Raw genomic sequence first — 23,685 nt, forward strand, 5'->3', positions numbered from 1 at the left:
TGAATAATGACCTAAAATCGAACAGGATCATAGATAAGTGGATTTAAATTAGTTTTTAAAAAGTGCAGCCTGAAACATCTGTTCTAAATCCACTCAATGCGCACCACACTCATAAAACAATCTTATTTACAAGAAAAATAATAAACTGTGAGTCATCTCTTTTCCATTCACAATCATGCACCGGTTTGTGTCGTTTCATTGCGTACAATCCCAATGAAATGCTTTGAAGTTTGTGGATGACGTGACCCAACGGGAAAAATCCCAATGAGGCATGAATACTTTTGCAAGGCTCTGTATAATCAAATGCGCGGCACTTCTGGCTGAACCGCAAAACAATGGGAGTCTATATTTTGTTGGAGCAACCTTGAGCAGTTCGCTTGTTTGAACTTGTTCAGAAGGATATAAACCTGTTAGAACATGACGACTGACTCAAGGGAAAATAACCAATGAGAGAGAAATAGAGAAAGAGAGAGAGAAAGAGAGAGAGACCGTTGAAAGTCGGTGAGTGACATGCCCGACAGCAGAGCGGCCGCCCACTCTCTGACAGGCTGGGTGAATCTTAATTGTGTAATGTTCATTGACGAGTCAGCACAATGCTATTGAGACCGCGGAGGAGCACCGAGCCGAACCGAGCTGAGCGATGAAATGCTCCCACCTAGGAGGACGCAGATGGACAGCTTGGTTGAGCCGCTGGTCGCCCAGTACCTCGCCATGGGATGTCAGTCAAAGGAGAACCAAAACGAAAGCATAACGGCAGACGAAAAGGGGACAGACGATATGTAAGTTCAGTCTCTTATTTAGAAACCATTACAGAGAAGTTTCTGGAGGTCTTTTCTCCGACGACTGTCTGGATTTTAGGCTTTCTACCACAAAGCATAAAACATCTTTTGTTTTTTTCGTTATCGAAGCTTGGAAGAGCTGCTTAAGATGTCCCTAAAACAGAAGGGGAATGTTTTCCCAGCGTCTTTACGCACAGCTAAAGCCTCAGATCTGTGCGTCATTCTGGATTGCTTGGTTATACCGGACTTGAAACTTATTCCGTATTTACTGGTCATCTTAGATTTTGAACTAACTGGATGTCTGCTCTCATTTGGTACTGCCCAGATTTAAATGAAGGAAATCAGAACAACTTACGGGAGAATCTGAAGCAAACCATATTTGAAAAATAACAGCAGGTGTCCACTAAGGTCTTCGCATCGTTTGATACCTGGGTTTTGACATCACAAAGCAGTGCTAAAAGATAAAACAAAAGAAAATAAAATAAAAAAAGAGCTTTTTACATTTAGGCTCTAAAATACACACAAAGGCAATTTAGGATAAGAAAAGCAGAAATCTGAGTTTGGTTTGAATTTCAACATAAAATCACCTGGTAGGAAGATATACAAATGCTGCCAATTTTCTCAAATTCTGACACCCTCCATACCTCAACTTGTTAGCAGATAAAATGAAATCTTGTTCTCATCCAGACTTGTCTTAATTATACATAGATTGTTTATTAAATTTGTTCTTGACCAGCTGTATTTTTGTGATAAAATTATGTGAAAAACACAAAAGAATGACAATCACATTTTAAATTTACACTCACCTATCTTGACCTCTGCCCCACAAGCCAACACATGTACTTATTCGTAACATTTTTATTGTTTGTAATTAATGTCCATTCACGCTATAGATAAGATGGCAAGATTCAACTTTAGGAAGTCCTCTTTACACTTGTTTTTCTTTTGTTTTTCTCTCCAAGGAGGGTGACTCCAGGATATACCCCCAACAGGTCTAGAGTTTCTCCTCCTCGCCGTCCTCACAGGTTCCACAAACCCGTCTCATCCCCGATCATTCCAAATAAATCAGTAATGTCTCTGGGACATCTCACCAAAGCAAGCTGGGAAGAACTCATCCAGGCTTGTCTGGAGTTGTTTGGTAAGTCCATGCTGATTATTATTGGTTTGTGTTCTAGAGTTTGATATCCCGCCTTAACGTAACAGACCGGATATGTTTTTGGTAGATTGTTGTGGAGGAACAATGGTTACAATTTTTTTTATTATTATTTTGGGCAGAAGCAGTCTTTCTTTTACACCTCATTTCTGAGCTTTAAGTTTAAAGCATTGCTTTATTTCTCCTACATTTGTTTTGCCGCCATTAATTTGATTTTGTTTGATGTTGAAAACTATACCATCAGAAGTAGGAATGTGGAAAATGGCCATGAATGAGTTTTCCATTTCTGATTTGCATTTACGTTCAATGGGCAGTGCCTGCTGCTCTCAAATGGGAGACCTGTTTAGCTGTTTGACGTAGGAACCTTCTGCATTTTTGCCTCCTGTTTCCCTAACCCACAATTTGAGATGATTTCCCGCATTTTTATTGGTTTTCAAGAAGCAATGCTGTGTTTATGGTCAATCAAACTGCACCCACATGAGGTGAACCAGTTTACCTGTCATCTTCTAAGCCTTCAGCAAGGCAAGCCTTTAGCTACACCCAACTGGGAAGCTGAATGGGAGAATTGGGAGTGTTTGAAGGTTTTGTGATGAAGATTGATGACTTGAATGCCCAAAGCTGAAGCTATTGTTCTTTTTTTTGTTTGTTTGCTGCCTACTGACTGGGTTTGATTTGCTTTGTTAGATGATATTTGTTTGAATGTAGTTTCAGTAAAATCCAGTGGTTAGGCCTGTATTCAAGTCATTGTAGGGTGGTTTGATTGTGAAAAATGGTTGCATAGTTCTTTTTAGCCAAAATTACTAAAAGAAAATGACAAATGTTTGGAAAAATGGTGAGTCAAACATGAAACTTACATTGATGTGAATTCTTGTTTAAATGTCTCTCAAAATACCTGACAAAAAATGTAATCTGTAATCCGTTTTTCCGTGCTGTCAGCCATCTTTACTTGGATTGCGTGACGTCAGAACAAGAGGTCACACCTTACACGGGGTTAGACTTCACCAGAAGTGGAATCAAACACTCACATGACAGAGATTATAATATTAGAGCACAATTGTGGAATATGTCAGAATACAATGCAAAGTAATAAGGTAAATATTTTTTGACAATTATATAATATTTTGTGATCGTTTGAATTCCAACTCAAAATTTAAACATGAACTCGAACACCATCCAGAGTGCTTAGTTTAATGGCAAAGTAAAGAGTAAGTGCTGTTTTGGTAAGTTTTTTTTAAGAAATCTTTTATTTGGTCAATAAATTTCTTATGAGTTCCTCTCTTGGTTTGACTCTGAAATGTCTGTGGAGAGACCTAAACATTAGTAGGGAGGCTTTCCAACCTCAAAGCTTTCACATTTAAATAAAAACTGATCAAGATTTTATTTTTCAAAATTGATACTAATATATTGTTTTCTTATCTTTTATATAACATTTCAGGCTTTACTTTTTTCATTTTCTCATAATAGGAGTTTCTTTAGATTTCTAAGACATACATTTTACAAATATCCATTTTGAAAGAGAGAATGAAAGCTGGGATTTCAATTACTATTCAGTGACTGAAATCACAGAATTGGTGGTTAAGTACTGTTATAAACAATTTGGCTTGGTTAAAAGAATTTCAGAATGTTGTTATATAAACTAATATATTTCAATATTTATAGGATTAAAAGCTTAGTTTTTAACTTGCATTTTGTTTTTTGTTACATGTTAAATGTTCTTTTAGTACATTGTATCTCACTTTTAGACAATTTAATTTGGACTTCTATTTTAATCTCAAATGAATGGTATCTAAGTGATGATGTTCATACAAGTAATGATAAAAATTGTGGCAGCATGTCTGATATCCACAGATATTATGCAATATCCGTGGAGAGAGTTGTGACTATATAATAAAATTCCACCATCATAATGTTTTTTAAAATGACTCACAGAAGTGAGAACGCTTTTGAGAAAAGGGGAAGAAGTTTTGTGCTCAGAGATTGGAGGTGTTGGAGAGGAAAGGGTCAGCTTGCTCCAGGCACCATTCATGCATTACGTCCATCACATGGTTGTAAAGAGGATTTACTGTACCCCCCCACTCTCCCCCAAAAAAAGACACAGTGGTGATTGCGTAGACTGCCGTTGGATCAGTCAAAGATCGTTGTCTCAATCAAGTTGTCTGGAGTGCTCTCAGAGTTATGGTGATTGTGTCTCTGAAGAGAGAGCTTTCAGATGGCCGTTGCCTGGTTACGCAAATGCAGCAAAAGCAGTGGAGATGTGCTACGATGGGCTGCACATTAAATGACATTTCATAACTGCATTTATCTGCAGAAAAAGAAGAAGTGGGCTGTAATAACAGCCGTCCTCTCTTATCAGGTTTATCAGGGAGAGAGAATTTATCAGTGAAGCTGTATGGAAAGACTTATAGATTAGTAACATGTTAGATCCTAACATGTTACATGTTTACGAAAAAAAAATGTTTATATCTCTACACAGGATATAATGTGTTTGTGCAGTATATTATGGTCGGGGTTTTCCTCAAATGGCTTTTCTTGATGAAATGGCAAACACATCGGTTGCTCTTGGCTCACATCACATATGAACCCCCCCACAGTCCACAAGTCCTGCCACCTTTTTTTTTTCAAATGTGAGAGCACACGCAAGCACAGTTTAAAAGATTACCATTAGAAGAGCTTCAAGCTTGGCCAAACTGAAAGGTCAGCTCCCTGAACTGTAGCCCTCAGATGCCTACCAACCTTTGAAATGCAGGAACGCTGCGAGGTGTGGATCAATGGCTGACATCATCACTCCCCTCAGACCCCCACAGCACCACGAGCTGAGCTGTTCACTCACAAAACACACGAGAGCCTGTTTCTTTAAAAGAGAAAATGTGAGATTGTCCTTGTGCTGTAGTTATCAGAAAAAGGAAATCTGTGAAAAGCAAGCTGGGAATTGTTTTCCATTCACAAGAAAGCTGTTAATGCTGGTATGTGATTCTCAATGTATAGCAAGCTTGAACAAAAACTTCAAGGCCTCTGCATTAACATGTAATTTAAAAATAAAGATGTACAACATGTCCTCATTTAGTTAAAACAGAAAAGTGACAAATATTCCTGATGTTGCAAATCAAAACATTATGATTCTAATAATGATATATTATTATATTATATATTGATAATCCTTATTTATTGTTTCTTTGATTTCAGTAAAAAAAAAAAAAAAAGGAAAAAACAGCAAACGTAGAATGAACATGTTACCAGTGAATTGACATGTTGGGTAAAAAAATTATGCCTTTTTGTCTATCCTTTTCTTTATAGAATAACAGTAGTATGTCAGGAGGATATTAGCTGCCTAATTAGTCAGGCTATCTGCTCAGGTAGCAGTCCTGCTGCTTACTTAAAGCTGTAGTTTTAGACAGTGTTTCCTTAATGAAACAGATGGGTGGCGCTTCTCTGGTTTCCATGATATGATTGTCTGTGGTTTTCAAGACTAGAAGAATTTATGATATGAATTTATAAACCGTTGAGTTTGTTTTAATTGTTGGAAAAATAACGCTGTGCTGGCTGGGTTTTACCCATCTGACTGGCAGTGCTCAGTAGCAGGGGGAAGGGCGATGCTGCATTACTCTCATTAGAATTAATAAAATTTTGGTCTGTCGACACCACAATACATGTGTGTCAGCTGAGCTTATTAAATAATTATTGGAGAGTGAGGTCATGAGAATAAAAGTCATCTATATTGGGTAAAATATGTATTATTTTTTATTGTAAGCAGGTTACTTAAACTCTGTCTACTCATGATTAGAAATTTACCAAGAAGATCCCAGAATATTCATATTTTCCCTTTGTCGACTGATCTGTGATTTAAATATCGAAATATCTGAATGGTCTTCCCTGTTTATTAAATGCATTAAAACTAAGAACTTCCACCATTATCGTTTGTAAATTAATCAATCAGTACCTTGTACATGTATGTAACTTTTTATTGTATTTAAAGAAAATCTGATAAAGTTTAGGGGCCTATTCCTTTATGCATATATGGGGAAAATGTAATTCCTTTATTTTCTGTTGGAATCAAAATAATTCAACCTCTGACAGGAAATCCGCAGCACATTATTTTCCTTTTTGTATTTAGGGTCCTTTGAAAAAAAAAAATAGAAAAAAGCAGGCCGAGTTTTAATGGAAACCAGAAATTAGTATTAGCCAGGTAAAGCTTGATTGGTGTTTATTGTCCAATATTATTTCAGTAATTTTAAGGTAATTAATCTATACAAAGTATTAGTAACTATCAAAATAAAAAAGATAAGTGGTTGTGTTTTGTGCAAACACTAATACAAAACAATAGTTTATGTTTTTCATTCTTGCAACTGATAAGTGTTTTAAATATATTTCAGCTGATTATTTCTTCTTTTTATATACGATTATAATTTATTTTTCTCAATTTAAAATTCTCAGAGTTTGTCATCTTAATTGGAGGAAGATAATTTTAATTCAAATCTACCCCAGCAGCTTCTGAAGCAGTTTTGACTTAAAAAGTATTTAAAAGATTGCTTTTAATGTAATTGACAAAACTTATTCAGTACAAAAAAGGAATAAATAAACAGTACTTGCTTTACTTTTGGGTGCAATAAATTGCCACATTTTAGATATAAAAGTTTGAAAATTTATTTAAGATGTTCACATCAACTTGTCTGATCACAGAATTTTTGTTCAGAGCACAAATATATCCTTTTTCCCACTTACTTGAACCAAAACAAAACAAAGGGATCATCCCATCTGATAGCCTCTTTCAAAACAAGGAAAAGTGCAAACACACAGGTTTGGAGCGGCTGATGAATGTTTAAGATAACCTTAAAAGCGAGCCAGTCAGAGCGTGCGCTCCTTAGTGTTTATCACCAACCAGTATCACGTGGTTCCAACTTGCTGGGCGGCAGCTTTCCTAATGTTCCCATCACTAACAGACGGTCCAGAAAGGATTTCCTCCTGCAATTAACCCTGCACAGGGAGTGTTGGTGGTTGGAATGCTGTGAAGCAATTGTTTACCAGATAAAGTCATGACATCCTGTTGTAGATCCGACACTGCAGCTGATTTCTTTGTGAAGTGATAGCTATAGAAAAACAAGCTTCTAATAATTTTGTTTGGGCAGAAGAACCTGTCAGAAATGCAACCGTTTGAATACACTGAAGCTGTCCATCGTTTGAAACTGAGAAATCATTTAATTAATCTCTTACTTTCTCAATAACTCGATGGATGAGGTCATCATCCCCTCGCTTGGTTTAGACGGTAGCAGCCGCATGTTACTAACAGAAACACAGCCGATGTAGGATATGGCGGGCTAGATTAGTCAGCTGCAGCAGGAGTGGTTAGTTGCTTACAGATAACAAAGATAAGAAAGCATGTTGCCATGGTGTCTGAGGTATTTTCAAGGTAATATGGTTTAAACGTGGCCCCCTCAGTTGTCTGATGGCCTTGATGGTCCCAAGGGAGCTGCAAAGCTTTTTATTCGAGCTTGTTCTCTAGATTTTTCCATTTCTACAGACTTCTGATTATAAAGCTGTAGAGAACAAGGGTGAAAAAGTCCCACAGTATATAAATGATTTTCCCAGTAAACAAAGACTCTATGTGGTTAACCTCTAATTCCCTGTTTTAGCGGTTTGAAGATTTCCTGAAGATATGCTGTGTTCTGCAGTGTCTTAAGCAAGACACTGCAACGATTTTTTTTAATTTTTTTTTTTATTTTTTTTTATGAAATCGTGTCATGTTTTGTTCACATGCAGTCTAATGCTATGTTGTGGCTGGGAAAGAATCGCTTTGTCTATGTGCGTCTCAAGATGTCAGCTGTAGCCCACAGTCAAGATAAGGAAAGGTGGTCTGTTCACAAAGGGAGGAAGTTCTGCTCATGCAAGGAAAAAGGAAGTGAAAAAGGTAGTGAGACAGGCAAGCATCAGAGGTTCACACAATCAGAGGAAAAGGTAAACCTTCCGCTGCAGGGTCTGTGGATAGTATGACTAAAGCATGTGTATGAATTGTTGTTTTACCCAGTTCGAGTAACTGGGTGAAACAGTGTTTGCACTGGTGGAAAGAAATTTTCTTTTTCGCGGTAAATCTTTTTTCAACCTGTTGTCACACAAATTTATACAAAGCTATTTAACCTTCCAGTTAAAGGTTTTGACAAAGAAGCCTGTCAAAGTTTTTTTTTTCCAGTTCCAAATACTTAATAATCAATCTAATTTTTGCCTATAACTTCTAGAATGATTATGTTGTTAAAACTGAGGTTGACGTTGAGTTTTGTGGTCAAATTATTTGCATGTCAATCTGATCTAAAAAGAACAACTTTCATGTAAGTCATTAGTTCTTGAGTCAAATAATGAAGTATACACAAAACATGTATAAAGTTCACAGCAATTATATCAATGCATTTTTTGCCGCAGACATGGCAAATGTCTAATTTAAGATTTACATACCAATGCAGATTTAGAAATACTGTAATTACCAGTAATGTTTTGTTTTGGTTTTATTTTTAAGGAATTCTTAATCCTCCTTCTCCCACAGCAGAGAAACCCTACATTGTAATGCATTTTATTTTTCTATTTATTTATTTTTTTTTACAAATAAACACTAGATAGTGTGATGTGGATTTGTGTTCATAGTTGGTTTTCTTCCGTACATAGTATTTTGCATGTATGTTAGAAAGTTAAATTTTGTCCTTCCGTGTCGAGCGCACATTCACACATCCACCGTTTAAACTTTTAAACTCAACTTCTTTTGGCTTTCTTTAAAAAAATTTCTTTCCTATTGCCTCTTCCGTATAAAGAGCAGATTAGTGGAGTGCACGACTCATGCTTCCCTATCAACTGATTCTCCCACTAAGCTGTGAATCTCTGCAGCTGCTCCACAGTTACCATGTTACCATGAGCTCAGTACTGCACAGCTCAGTTTAGCCTGACAGCTTTTGAGGATTTGCACCAACGTAATTCTCTTTCAAGTCTCTAAAGATAGATTAAATAATGTTGTGTGACACATTTAAAACTTGTGATGCTGTTTTTTTTTTTTTTTTTTTTTTTATCTTCTCCACAACTTGACCCCTGACCAATATGCTGTGTTCCTTGAGCATCATGATGGTGTTTGTTGACAAATGTTCTTTAACAAATGTCAGAGGTTGACACAAAAGTGCTGAATTTATTCTAGGGCTGGCTGATATAGCTAAACAATTTTTATCAGAATATAAGGATTTCATATTGGTAGGGTATCGATTATAATTATCGATTAGCCTTTTGTTTCAAATATCTGAAATACTGCCATACCGGTGTCGTGATCTTACCTGTTTTACTGTTTTTCTGTTGCATTCATTTTCTCCTTTCACTACATGCCATTGTTTATTATTTTTAAGCAATTATGAGGCATGGTGGCAAAACCTGAAACTGCTGCTGCACATGTTACTCAAGAGGTTGTTGCTAGGTAACCAAATAAGTGAGTGAGTTAGTTATGTCACCCATCTTGCGTAGCAGATCGTGAGAAGTTGAGCAGATAAAGCCTTTACTTTGCCTACCGCCCCCAGAATGCTGTGCAGTTCGGGATCAGAGTTTAGTGGAACTATTGACATATTATCTATCAATATTGATCACATGTTTATTGCAATATATATTGTTATTGGTTCATTTCCCTGTCCTAATTAATATTGAGATTAATTCTGACACATCCGGACTCTTAATTAGGTGACTTCTTAAAACACTTGGTTGCACTTGATTTTATTTAGGAGTCACACTGTGAAGGGTCTGAATACTGATGCATGCCACACTTTTCAGATATTTTTTTACTTGGGGGAAAAAAAAATGAAATCAAGTCTTTCTCCTTTCATCATTATGCATTACTTTGTGTGTATCACATAAAAAAAACACTACATAGATTTGTAGTTTGTGGTTCTAATGAGCTAAAATGAGTGTGAATATTTTTACAGGGTTCTGTAATGATTAATGAACCGTGTGAGTTAGATATGTCACCTGTCGGAAAGGAACTAGTTTTTAACTGGAAGATCTAGTTCTGCAAAATGCAGCAGTGAGTGAAGTAAACCAGAAGATGATATGGTGTTATGGTAAAGGTGTCTGAAAGTATATGATGGGAAGTAAACCAAGATTAAGCTAAGAAAATTAGAAGGTTTTAGCAGAAGATGACAAAATCCACAGTGTAAGAGATGAAAATGAAATGATGGTGCAGCATATCGTTATGATAATGTAAGCACTTCTTTTAAAGGGGAAATAACTTTTAGTTTAAAAAATATTTTTGACTATTACTTATAGACTGATGTTTTTTTTTTTTTGAAAGGATTTAATTTCTATCCTAAATTGTTTCTGTTTTTCAAATGACAGTCAAAGGAAAATATATTTTTGACATCTGTACAGACAGCAATTTGTTCACACATGTGTGCTCTCTTCTCTCATTTGGCTTAAGAATAGGCATAACTTAGCAACATCTCAATTCTATGACGCTGGTTTGCTACATACTCCGTCACTGATAAAATGTCTTCTCCTCTCAGCTGATTGCACTTTTTTTCTTTTCTTTTCAGATGCAGATGGTTGCGTGAGGAAGACCAGCCACGTGCTGAACATCACCCTGACCATGCATCGTCTCCTCATGTCCTCCAGCGACCTGCTGGACAAACTCATCAATCTATATCCTTTAGCAGTCCACCAGCAGCATGCACACTGCGCCTTTGTCTCTTGATTCAAACAACCCTTGTTATGAGCAGAAAAGTGAACATACGACCGGTTCACTGGACCCGCTGAGGGCTTGGTTGTCAACAGCAACGCACAGTCAAGCTCATTCCTGGCTCAGATTTTTCAGCTGTCAGTGTAAAGCTTGATGGGCAAGTGGCCTGCTTTCTCCCTCTGTAGTCCATTTTGCATTCATTTCTTCTCTCAGAGCAACTTTGCTTCACTAAGGCTTGCACCTCATCCATTCAGTAACAGGGAGGATACTACCTGACTGTTGTTGGTCTCCTTTAATATGTTTGATTAGACTCTTTTCATTTGCACCCATTCACACCCCGAAGACGATTTTTTTCTGTCTTTTCATGGTAGTGGAGTGCCTATAATTTTAGCTTCTCTTCAAAGAAGAGACAATGGCGTCACAAACCCCTGAACAGTACCTTACTTGGGTTTCAGGTGTTAATTACCTCTGCCTCTGATCTACCATATTTAGACACAGACCCTGCTGCTTAAAAAGGCCACTGATCACAGAAACCCTCCATCAGTTCACACGCACATGTTTTTTTTTAAAACCCTCTCATTCTGGGATAAAGACCAAAAAAGATACAAATGATCAATTCAGGATCAAGAAAGAGCCACGGGGGGTCATTGACTGTCCCAATCGCTGCCTAACCGTGCGAGTGTCTTCCGTTCCAATGATGTAGTTAGCCTTTACGTGTTTCTCAATGGGATTTCAATAAAGAGCCAGTGACTTACAAAAAGTACTCACACGCCATATTTTTCATTCACATCTTAATATGCCACAGCTGCATTGTTTTTAATGTGGTTTGCAAGTAAAAAATATGTAAAATGTGACATGAAGCCTCCTTTACTTTAATGCTGTTAAATAAAAATATACCTTTTAATTGTATGTGATGGTGTCAGAGGTTTTTTAAAGAATATTAATAGACAAAACACAACTTAGAGACCAAGAGCCACTGCACAGATTGCAGGGGAAGAGTTGTGGAAAACAATATTCGAAGCAGGGTGAGGTTATAAAACAACTTCTCTAGCTTTGGATATCTGAAAATGAAAAGAGTATGGCACAGCTGTAAACCTGACTATCCGTGACTAAACTGATAAGACAAGGCAAGGAGAGCCTTCGGGTGGAGATTCAGCTTCCAACAAGAATAATTGAGATTGATTGGTAATTATTAAAGCATATTCAAGCATTAGAATGGCCTAGTCAAAGTCATTAACTTGAATATTGATGTTGACAGTTGCTCTCTATTCATTCTAACTGAGCTTGAGTGATTCACCAAAGAATTCAGTTGACAAGACTTAACCCTGGGGACCTGCAGCTGCAATTACAGGAAAAGGTGGCTCTATAAACATTTTGACTTAAGGAAGCTAAATACGAAAGCACTCTGTACTTTTTAATTTTTATTAGTTTAAAAATTAGGAATCCATTTATTATTTAACTTTTAATGCAGAAATGTGCCCTACTTTGATTTGTCTACCACATAAAATCCCCTGTAAAACAAGCTGACGCTCTTGCAGCGTTCTGCAGCAGAGTGTGAGCAAGTTCACAAGCACTGAATACGTTTGCAAAGCTCATTGGTGTGAGAATGGAATGGTGGCTGTTTCCTGTAAATAAATCAATGGCGTATTGTTTGGGTAAGCGACATGTGCAACGTGAAGGTTATCCAGAGCACAGAGACGATAATTACACTGTGGGCAGACATTGCTGGTTTAAATATCTCCGGTGTCCTGACACCAAACAATGGCTTTCAGCGATTATGAGTTGCTTTAGACATGGGTTGTGTATTTTCTTTGTGCAGTTTGCTGTTCGCGTTCCCTTGCATGCCAGAATGATTCATTTGGTGATGCTCATTGGAGTTACAGATGCCTCCTCCCACATGACCAAATGTCACATGTGTTTGCCTTTTGGTTCACTGGGCTAAGTTTGTATTAATGAGTTTGATCCCCTGCAGGTAAATCATCCGTGTACTCAGTATTTACTCAAAACATACCTGTCATGCTGGGCATCTGTATATTCTATTGAAAAACAAGCAAAATTAAATTGTTAGCTCCTTATCTGCTGCTTACTTTTAAAACAGCTCTGGACAATGATCAGCCAGCAGAATGCCAGAGGATATGCTACCTCATCAGGTCAGTGTAGCACGTGCCCTCTAGGTTCAGATTAAAAATTAACTCTTGTTTTCCATCAGTTACATTGTTGCCATTTCTAACTTGCAGACATTGGATTCAGGAATTCTGGATGATGTTCCGCTTGCCCCACAGCTTGTCCGACAGCCTGGACGACTTTCGTGATCTGCTCAGAGAACACGGACAGGAGCATCTTTGCTCTCTCCTAGAGACCAAATGGATGTAAGTGTTAATTTCTTACCAGCTGGCCAACTGCGACATGAAGCCTACACGACTCCCAGTCAGTTTGCTGCAGTCATGAAATCAGTCACGATCCAGAGCAAGGAACAGAAAGCAGTTTCACCTTGTGGTTGCTGCAAAATTCCAGCAGCGTGTGACTGCATCCTGACTAGTACATTTCTAGCCCGATTACTTTAGAGCAACCATGACTAGTTGATGTTAACTATGACATGAATTATAATTATGTCTTAAATAAAAATATTTAAAAATAGCAGCTTTTCTCCACAGAGCTCTCTTTTGTGGTGCTGTTTTAGGATCAAGAGTCTGTTAGTTTTAAGTGTGCTGCTATGTGTGCTGGACAATGATGATGTCATCATTTGGTCTTCAATTTAATTTAATTTTCCACATTTAAGGATAAACTGACCCTCTTGTAATGAAATTCCAATGCTCTGTGATTCCAGAAAGTTGTCGGATAATTATTAGCCAGATTAATTAGGAAGTAGGTTATACTGTCATTTTCACTATTAGTTTCAGACAACTGTCATGACAAAATGACTGAAGTTTCTCCGTGGGTGTGGCACAATTTTAAGCAGTGTTAACTAAAGGTTTAAAACAAAACAGCTTCTTTTTCCTTTAAAGTTACTCCACAATGAGGCCTACTTCTGTTTGTCTCCTTTGCATTCTCCTCATATTTGACATCCACAAAACGGTTAATGTTCATTTAATGTCAAATAAGTAATTTGCTACATTTTTTTGTGGCATGCAGTGAGATTAAGAATATGGCCGTCAAGAAAATAAGTCAAAACAAAGTTGCTTGTTATTTGGAGAGATTTTAGTCATTTTGATTTACTAATTATGTGAAAAATGTGTCAAACGTCTCGGTTTAAAAACTTCTAGCAGTAGGTCTGGCCTAGATTGAACTGTGTACTTTTAATTAAATCAGCAGCAGTTTTCACACTTTTAAAGCTACCACCTCTGTTTCACTCTTACTGATGTGGATATGTTGTGTTGGTGTTTTAGAAATGAACGAGAACGGTCGTGGAAAGCCAGCCAGAAGATTCAAGCTAACTATAGTAAAAAGAGGAAAGTTTCTCTTCTTTTCGATCACCTGGAACCCAGTGAGTTGGCTGATCACCTCACTTTCCTGGAGTTTAAATCCTTCTGTAGAATATCAGTGAGTATGTGCACTCATCTGAGCTTAAAATATCCCTCTGGCTATATATGCTTCACACTTTAGCGTGATTGAAAATACTCTTTTGCAAACCCTAAATAATTCCCCCCGTGGGAAATCCCTTAAAGTTTCCATACAGCAACTGATGGTCCTCTCTCTGCTCTCTCTCTGTCAGTTTGTAGACTATATAAATTACATTCGAAGCTGCTGCATGAAGGACATCCCTGTGCTGGAGCGTTCCATCGCCCTGTGCAATGGGATTTCCCAGTGGGTTCAGCTGATGGTGCTGAGTCGGCCAACAGCTCAGCTGAGAGCTGAGGTTTTCACCAAGTTTATCCACGTTGCAAAGGTAGTGGTTAACTCAACCCCCACTGCTACATTTATAGTACCAGAACTCGAGACACTTCCTCTTTGCATCATCCTGTCTGCTATTGTTAACATGAATGACATGAATGATTTCATTAAAAAGTCAGCGCAGTTGCTACAGGTAGATTAAGAATAGCTTTTGAACTTTGCTATGTGACATCCACTCCTCAGGTAGGAAAATTGGCAAGATGGTGGACAAATGTGGCCCTTATGGAAAAGTGGCAAGATATTTGAATTGTTGCAAGAAAGCGCATCTGCCATATCAAGATCACAAATGTGGCAGAATGTATAGATAAAGCTACCCTTTAACAAACTTTTAAAACATTGATAAACAGCTGTCTCTGCATTTGGTGAATACTCCTTAAAATTAAATATTGAACTTTATTTGACTTGGCTTTTTTTTTTTGACTGACGAAATTTTATTTACTTAAAGAGACACATAGATAGTTATAGCGGGCCAGATTTGGGCCTTAACCTTGACAGGTGGTCTATACCATGAAACACGGTGGTGGCAGCATCATACTGTGGGGTGGCTTTCCATCAGCATGAACTGGTTAATGAAAAGTGGATGGAGCTACACATTTATCATTTTTAAAATGATGTGTAATTTCCATGCCGTTTTCACAGTGGGTGCACATCATGTTGTGCTGGTCTGTCGCATACTGTGATTAAATACAGGGAGGCATGTGGTTATGATGAGGCAAAATGTTGAAAGGTTCACGGGTTTGAAAGGCACTGTATTCTGCAAATTCTTCATAATAACATCAGTCTAGCATATTTTGTGATATTGTTTATATTAATGAGCTAAACGTTTAACAAATAGAAAAAAATATATTAAGTAACTGAAGTAATCAAACGAAACTAACACGGCAAGGAGTTTGGTGTCCTGAAAAATTGAAAACCGACTTGTGATTACTGTCGCCGACCAGACCGAGCTTGTTAAAAGCTTTCCAAAGGGAAGCTGCCTGCAGCCTGCTGAGAAGTGATACACTAGCATCAGGGAGCCGTTAGGCAGCCTTGTACTCTGGTGGACCTCTCACGCTGTCAGTAATGCACCAGACTGCTGCTGCTCATTGCTGTCAACCTCGAAACCCATGGGTGTGGAAACGAATTTCACACCATAATGCTTCAGTGACAGCACAAATTAGAAAACTGAAAAGAGGGAGAAAAAGGGCTTCCAAAGAAGAGAGAGATATCGGTGTGCAGCAAGAAAAAGACAACAATATAAGTGGCTTATGTAACATCAGTGTTGAGAGTTATATAACAGGGCTACCTGGAACAAATTTAATTGTGCGTGTTTTTTATCCGCCGATGTGAATTCACTGATACGTGTGTTTTGTGTGTATGTGTGTGTGTGTTTTTCCCCTAGTGTCTACATCTTATGCACAACTACAACACACTAATGGCAGTGGTGGGAGGGCTTTGTCACAGCTCGATATCAAGACTGAAAGACACCACATCACATGTACCCAATGAGGTAACCAAGGTAATGCTTAAAGAAGGCGCATAAAGTAAAAATGCCTCAGATCAAATGTTTTCCCATGAACCTAAACTGTGTAAAACAGCTCTCACTTGTAATTTAATAACTATGCAAATCGCCGGTCTTTAGGCTGAATTTATGTGACATTGCGCAATGAGGTTGAATTTCTTCTTGCATGGACTTACTACCGCATCACACAGCTGCTAATCTGTTTTGCAAGTTTTCCAGGTTGTAGTTCACAACAGGGGCATTCATTCCCATGACTGAAAAGTAAAAATATGCAAAAAAAAGCTAAAGACAGTACGAGGAAGCTGCAGACGGTGTCCACCCAAGAAGAAAAAACCCAAAAAAAACAATAATAGCAATGTCTGCAGCTTGAATTTTAGTTATTATTCAATCAAGTATTTCTACAATGATTTGACTGGTGAGGAAGACAAAAATCAGGAGAAATGCATGAGATCAGTTATTTAGAGATGTAAAATATGGGCACACCAACAAGAAATTTAAAGACACGTTTTAGCAAAGACAGTTCGACGGTTATTCACCACAATAGCAAATGGCCACATGTAACAAAAAACTGGTATTTAAAAAAATGGCAGCATTTAGTGACTGCTGCCTGTTTCTGCTCTAAGCAGTATGACTACTCCAGTGAGCACAGGCATGAGTCAGCATGTTTTTCCGCATTTAACATCTAAGGGTTTGACTACAATAATGTAGCTTAATCTCAAGGTATAAAGTTAAAGTTCCTCTTTTTAAGAGAGGTGTGGCTGCCAAAACATGTTTAACATCAAAAACTGGTTTTGAAATTGTCTGCTTTGAAAAACAGTCAAAAGTCTAAATAATTGTTGTTTTATATTTCTTGTATTTATAGAGTTCATGACTGAAACATGGTATTTGCTATATAAATTGCCAAAGAGGAACAACAGCAGCCTAACCACAACATTTTGTTAAAAATACCACAGAAATTAAACATAAAAAACATTTTCTTATTTTACAGCAATAATAATTGCCAGTGTGAGTCATGACTGACTATAAAATCCTTAAATGTTGCTGCATGAAAAGATTACTGCATACAATTTACTAATTTTCTTTTATAAAGGACGATCAAGAAATCAACCCTTGCCAAAAGAAATAAGAAAGGAGCCACAGAGTGAATTTTCTGGGACAACCGAAGAATTTGACCAACACTTAGCAAAACATATCAGCAATCCTCCCATACTTTGAAAGACGCAATTTCTTCCAGACAATGAGAAGCTAGAGCTCTAAATAGGAACGTCCCATGAAATGCATTTTAACATCAGATTAAATCCACACCATAACCTCAAAAATTGACCATGACGTGGAGCTTGCTGGGTCTTATAAAGTTCTTCTGTGCTGTAAAACTAAGGTTCACTCTCCGTTACGTGCTGTGGAGCATGAAAGTCTGCTTACTGTTTGAGGAAGCTCAAATCTTCTGTGGTGAGAAATTGGTGGTTGCTATCATAGTGCATATCTGGGTCCTGTGTGTGACGTGAAGTAGCCCGATCGCAGAAATGGCTCTGCTCTGTCAAATGTTAAACACACTAAGTTTATTACCTGCTGTGGTAAAATAATATCCACCATGCTCAGGTTATTTTCTGCACAGAGATTGGTATCCCATCTGCTCCCCATTAAATAGGGCTCCAAGATGGAGAGGAGGGCCCACACCCCCAAATTGCACATACACGCCGTTTGCTGAAAGACTAGGGATAGTAAAGTTTTTTTTTATTCTGCTGTTCAAAAATGCAAAGAGAAGTCTTGGAATAATGGGACCAAGAAAGACACAAGAGCAAATACTGTTTGAGCCTATCAGGAAGGCTCGGTTTCATCTTTCCTGACACATTCATGAAAATACTGGTGATGTTTCCTCCAAGCTGATGATGGATGGAAAGAAACTTCCCACATATGGGAAATAGGTTTTGGCGCCTGTGCGTACAGGTTGAGGAAACATTCTAGTGAAGTGACGATAGCCATCATGGTAGCATTATGGTAAATCTGGAAAAGCTGCATAAAAACCTATTTGGAGAGAACAAAGCACTGAAAGGAGGTTTTCTGAATATGCTGTGATTCAATGATGTTTGAACAGACAGGGAGATCCTGAAAATCATTGGGATGTCTTAATCTGGAGTGAATGGGGCCTGAGATACCAAATTCAGACAAAAACATGAAAAAAAAATGGCTATGTACATCTGCCTATGCTGTCTTTACATGGGGCTGTTACTAACCACCAGCAGTCATTGCGCAAAATCAAAAGTACAGACAGTAAAAGTACAGAATATAAATAATTACTAAAACATATTGTAACATATTATATCATATTGTTCTTACTTAACATTTAAGGTTCAAATATACTCTAGTGTATTTTACATCTGAATCTATTCCCCAGGTACTAAACGAGATGACGGACCTGCTGTCCTCCTGCAGAAACTATGACAACTACAGACAAGCTTATAACAAAGTGACAGGTTTTAAAATTCCCATCCTCGGTGTCCATCTCAAAGACCTTATTTCAGTCAACGAAGCCATGCCAGACTATGTGGATGACAACAAGGTGAATGTCCAGAAGCTCCAGGCGCTCTACAACCACATTAACGAGCTCATTCAGCTGCAGCAGATCCCGTCCCAACTGGACGCAAATAAGGACCTCGTTCATCTGTTGACGGTAACAAACCTCTCAGCAAAACTTTGAATATTAAGGCTGTGTGAAATATTGCGCAGCGTGATGTGATTCACTAAGTTGTAGACACATACATAAATGAAAATGAGCCTGTTACAGCATGCAGTTTGTTATGTGTGGGTGTGATGAGAGCCCATGATCTATGAGTGTGTGGGTATCGAGCTGAATGTGAATGAGACCGAGTTCAGATTGCTGTATTGTTGTGATATCTCTGCGTTTTATTCGCACTCAAAGGACAGAATGCCCATGAGACATAACGATTGTCCTGTGAAACTGAATTTCCCCTTAACACAGCATTTAATTCAAGGAGAAATCCTGGCATAGGGGCACATTCTTTTCTGTTTACCTCTCATGCGCTCATGTTGTTCTCTCACACAGTTGTCCTTGGACCTCTACTATACTGAGGATGAGATTTATGAGCTGTCTTACGCACGGGAACCAAAGAACTGTAAAGCACCGGTGAGTGACACCTCATGCTAATCTCAGGTGCATCACTTAGAAATACGGTCAAACCTACAGGAACTTACTGGTGATGTCTTAAAAGCTCTTTGCACTCTCTTTGGAGGTGTGTGCGACACAGTCATCAGATTTTCTGCTGGATTTAGATCTGAGAACTAAAATGTTTATGGAAGGAACTTGATTTAGTTAATCATAAACCATTTTCTGTGCTAGCTTTCTCCACATTTTTAAAGCTTCCTTCATATCTTCGAACTAATTTACAAATACTCCAATAAACGTAAAAGAATATTAGCCAGTTTCATTTCTTCATCCTGTCCTTTGGGAACTTTAATCCAGGAAAGGAGATTGCTAGTCTAAGTAGGATCTCTTGGTCATAGTTTGAATATTGTTTATATAAAATTAAATTTAAAAAAATTGCATTTCCAAGAAATTTACTTTGAAAACACTGAAGACAACAGGTTGGCCTGAAAATCAATAATCTTATTGGGGGGGGGAGGGTTATAACTATGTAGAAGACTAGTAGCTTAGTTTAGCCTGACAACCAAAAGTTACTTTGCCACACAAAAGATCGTTAACCTGTCAGTTTGGATATATTTTGTTTTTGTCCAAGGCACATAGTATCGCTCTGGTTCATAAAAAATATAAAGGTTTTTGGTTGGTAAAGGACACATTAGTTTGCACAGTCATTGTGTTTGTTTAGCTGTTCTCTGCTCAGACACCCAGGAACTAATACTAAAATGTATAATTGTTGCTCGATGTCAGCATAATGTATGTGTCAAATATTGTTTCCTTCTTCAAGTAAATTTTTTTAACAATATACATAAACCTTTTTTTTTTTTTTTAATAGCCAGCAACCCCCTCCAAGCCTCCAGTTTATGTGGACTGGGCTTCGGGAGTGGCTCCTAAACCCGATCCTAGAACCATCAGCAAACATGTGCAGAGGATGGTAGATGTAAGTGCTTCTTTTTTTTAAACTGCACATCCGCATGCGTTCATTTCAGCAGTGTACTGCTGCAGCTAAAGCACGCTGACATCATTATAACAACCGTGCTTTCTTCTCGTCTTCTACAGTCTGTGTTTAAGAACTACGATCTAGACCAGAACGGATTTATTTCTCATGACGACTTTGAGAAAATTGCTGCAAGCTTTCCTTTCTCCTTCTGTGTCATGGACAAAGAGAAGTGGGTATTTGACAGGTTGCACCCTGTTTTTGTTTTTTTTTTTGGTTCATTTCTCCTTCAGAGAGGAGAGGAAGCAAAAGTGGTATTTGTTGATGAACATAGCAACAGGAAGCGTAAAATAGATGCAGAAGGAACCAATAAACCACCTTATAAATAGTCACATGAAAACCCAAGCAGCTCATGTTCCTACTTTTAATAACATATTAGATGAAGTAGATGAGTTGGTGCAGATATTAATAGAATGTGCATATAAAAGGAATTATGTGGAAAATAAATTTAAAAGATGTTTACTTTTAAACACTGTATCATTCGTGGATTTGTTTGTCCTTTTTTTTTTTGGTTTTAAAGGAAAGGTCTTGTAAGCAGAGAGGAGATCACGGCTTATTTCATGCGAGCCAGTGTTATCTGCTCCAAACTGGGCCTGGGTTTTGTTCACAACTTTCAGGAAACGACTTACATGAAACCCACTTTTTGTGACAACTGCTCAGGGTTTGTAAGTAAACTTTACAAAAAAAAAAAAACAATTTGTTTTTAATAGCATGACTAAACTTGGTGATTTTCTCTGTTTTGTTGCATCCATTTATATGTTTTCTTTCTTGCATATTTTCAGTTATGGGGTGTCATCAAACAAGGATATAGATGCAGGGGTAGGTTTTATCTCTGTCTTGTTTCACTCCACCGTGTCTATCTTTGGCTAACTGTCGTGTTTAGAAACACAGAGAGGTGCATGCATTTTTGTAGTGGGGAGCAGGTGAGGTGAGCTGTGGTTTTTTTGAGTTGCATTTTGCGAACTGAACCCTGCAGCACAAGAACAAAGTACAAAAAAAAAAGAAAAAAGAAACACTCTTGTACTCTGAACAACAGATTTCCCCCTCCCCCGTCCCGCAGAAGATCTGAAAGAAGTATTTGTTTGCTCGGCTGTAGGCTTGCACCGGTCTGAGAGTTGCATTTGCAGAAGAGATAGTGTTCATTGAGAAGTGGGATGTCAGTTCGTTAATGTGAGGTGAACTTCCTGCTCTGACATGTGCATTGTTTTGGTTTGCTCAGACTGCGGCATGAATTGCCACAAGCTGTGCAAGGATCAGGTGGCGTTCGAGTGCAAGAAGAACACCCGATCGACCAACGCCGTTGACAGTCCAACACCAAGCTCCACTCCGATTGCATCAAGCACCTCAGAGGGTGGGTTTTTGCTGATTGCGTTCCCAGCAGAGGCAGTCTAATTTTCATACACGTTTTTACTTTCACTACTAACTGTGAAAGAAAACCTCTGCTACATGTGCCATCTGGTGGCGAAGACTTTTCAGCTTATCTCCTGATCTCAAAAACGCAAACTATTTCCTGAAATCACTGTCGGCCAGACTCCACATGAAGCTAAAAGTCACAATTTACATTTCTGAGTTAAGTTCCCCGCAACTGAAACAAAACAACTGTTGAGTTCAAGGTCTGCTGTGAAGGTAATTTCCCTCCAGCTGTCATTGGGAACTGGTTCACTTACAGTAATTTTTAAAGCTGCCCACCTTCTGCAAGAAAGCTACTATTTTCAGAACAGATTAACTTTCAGTTTTACTTAATATGAACTTACTTGCCAAGAGATAACTTTAAAATGTGTGGGCTTGTATCTGATGCCACAAATGTGGCAAAACGAACAGTCCGTAATTGTGACGTACAGAGCTTAGTCATTTTGTTTTGTGGTGTTTGATGTCCTTTAAGATATGAAAGCGATATAGCACCACAAAACAAAAAAGAAAAAAACAATGTTGCACTTTCTATTTGTCTATTTGAAGAAATTAATAATAAGATGGCTCTCCTTAGGTTCAGAAGAGTGTCCGTTCCCTTACCCGTCAGATGGGAGGAGGGACTGGAGCCCAGAATCTCCAATCACCCCCAACTGGAGGCCTGCAAGAGTCCACAGCTACACCCAGACAGAGGGACCTCAGTTGTCCTCGATGACGCCTGAAGCCAGCCGTCTTCAGTCGTCTCTCCTAATCCCCGTCCCGCCCATCCTCCCCTCCTGCCCCAGCCCCGTGCCGTTGAGAAAACAACGATACTGTGCCAAGTGGGAGAACAGAGCCTCTGTCTTGCAAAAACCCAAAGAGCCAGTGGAGGAGAGCAAATGCACTTATGAATCTCTGGAATATGTGAGTATGAAATTTCTGCCTTGCCGACTTTTAATCCAGGACATTTATAGTATATAGCTAAAACCCAATCTTTACCGTTTTATTTTTCCTTTCAGGAAAACCTGAGACTCCAACAAGACAATGAGGCACTACGTGAGAAACTCAGGGAGACAAAGTTGGAAGTGGAGAAGTTAAAGTCATATCTGAAGAAACATGCTCTTCATCCTGTGGAGGAAGACTCCTCCTCTTAGATATAAGCCTCTGAAGAGAGAGACTGGTGCCAACGGCCTATGGTGGAAGATGTTAATTTTAATTTATTGATCATGGACAATGAGCGTGTTTTACAAGAAAAGGTGCATCTCAATAAATTGCAATATCATTGAAAAGTTTATTCAAATCATCTAAGTAGCAGGGAAACTGATTAATTATACACAGAATTTCCAAGTATTTCCTATTAATTTTGGGAATTGTGGCAATAAAACCCCCAAAATTCAGTGTCTGTCAATAAAGTTTTATATATATATATATATATATATATATATATATATATATATAAACATATATATATATATATATATATATATATATATATATGTATATATATATATATATATATATGTGTGTGTATATATATATATATATATATATATATATATATATATATATATATATATATATATATATATATATATATATATATATATATATATATATAAAAACAGGAATGTTATGGAATGACTTAAGCAGTCATGTGTATGACTGCCATCATTTACCTAACAGACACTCATTGAGACATTTAAGGTGATTCACTAAATGTAATTTCTAGTGAATCCACAAACAACAGGAAATAAAGGAAGCAAAGGACTGCAACACAAAGGCCGTTTCAAAGCTTTGGAGAGTTTTATGAGATGCTGTGCCGCCACACACAGACACATATCACTTTGTATTTTATTATTCTGTGCAATATAGCTTCAGTTTTTTAACTGATTATGTATTTCATTTTGTTGAGATGCACCTCTATGCTGAGAGTCGGGTGACTTGGTATAATGTGATGAAAAGTGAAATTAAGTTTTAGTGCTGATTGTGTTTGGGTTATCTAAGACTACATTGCAGGATGAAGCAACAGTTTGTGAATGATTTTCGGTGGCATGCATCAGAATTAAGCTACATTATGAAAACAGTTTAAACAGTTATTACCAGGCATGGGCCAGTTTGAGATTCTGAAATGTTAATGC

General features: G+C 37.9%; 1 protein-coding gene across 1 annotated transcript; it reads left to right on the forward strand.

Annotated features, from left to right (window-relative positions):
• Positions 1-485: 485 nt before the first annotated feature.
• On the forward strand, positions 486-22,985 carry LOC106903634 (RAS guanyl-releasing protein 1). The gene is made up of 17 exons (XM_014967581.2): positions 486-779; positions 1,742-1,917; positions 10,473-10,578; positions 12,703-12,765; positions 12,853-12,984; positions 14,002-14,155; positions 14,328-14,501; positions 15,888-16,004; positions 18,403-18,678; positions 19,072-19,152; positions 20,000-20,104; positions 20,224-20,333; positions 20,682-20,826; positions 20,944-20,980; positions 21,381-21,512; positions 22,146-22,471; positions 22,567-22,985. Exons 1-17 carry the CDS (start codon positions 646-648, stop codon positions 22,699-22,701), a joined length of 2,403 nt encoding a protein of 800 aa, XP_014823067.1. The 5' UTR covers positions 486-645; the 3' UTR covers positions 22,702-22,985.
• Positions 22,986-23,685: the final 700 nt, after the last annotated feature.

Source organism: Poecilia mexicana, unplaced genomic scaffold (assembly GCF_051168715.1).
Source record: "Poecilia mexicana isolate PSO_F unplaced genomic scaffold, ASM5116871v1 scaffold_22, whole genome shotgun sequence".
Lineage (NCBI taxonomy): Eukaryota > Metazoa > Chordata > Actinopteri > Cyprinodontiformes > Poeciliidae > Poecilia > Poecilia mexicana.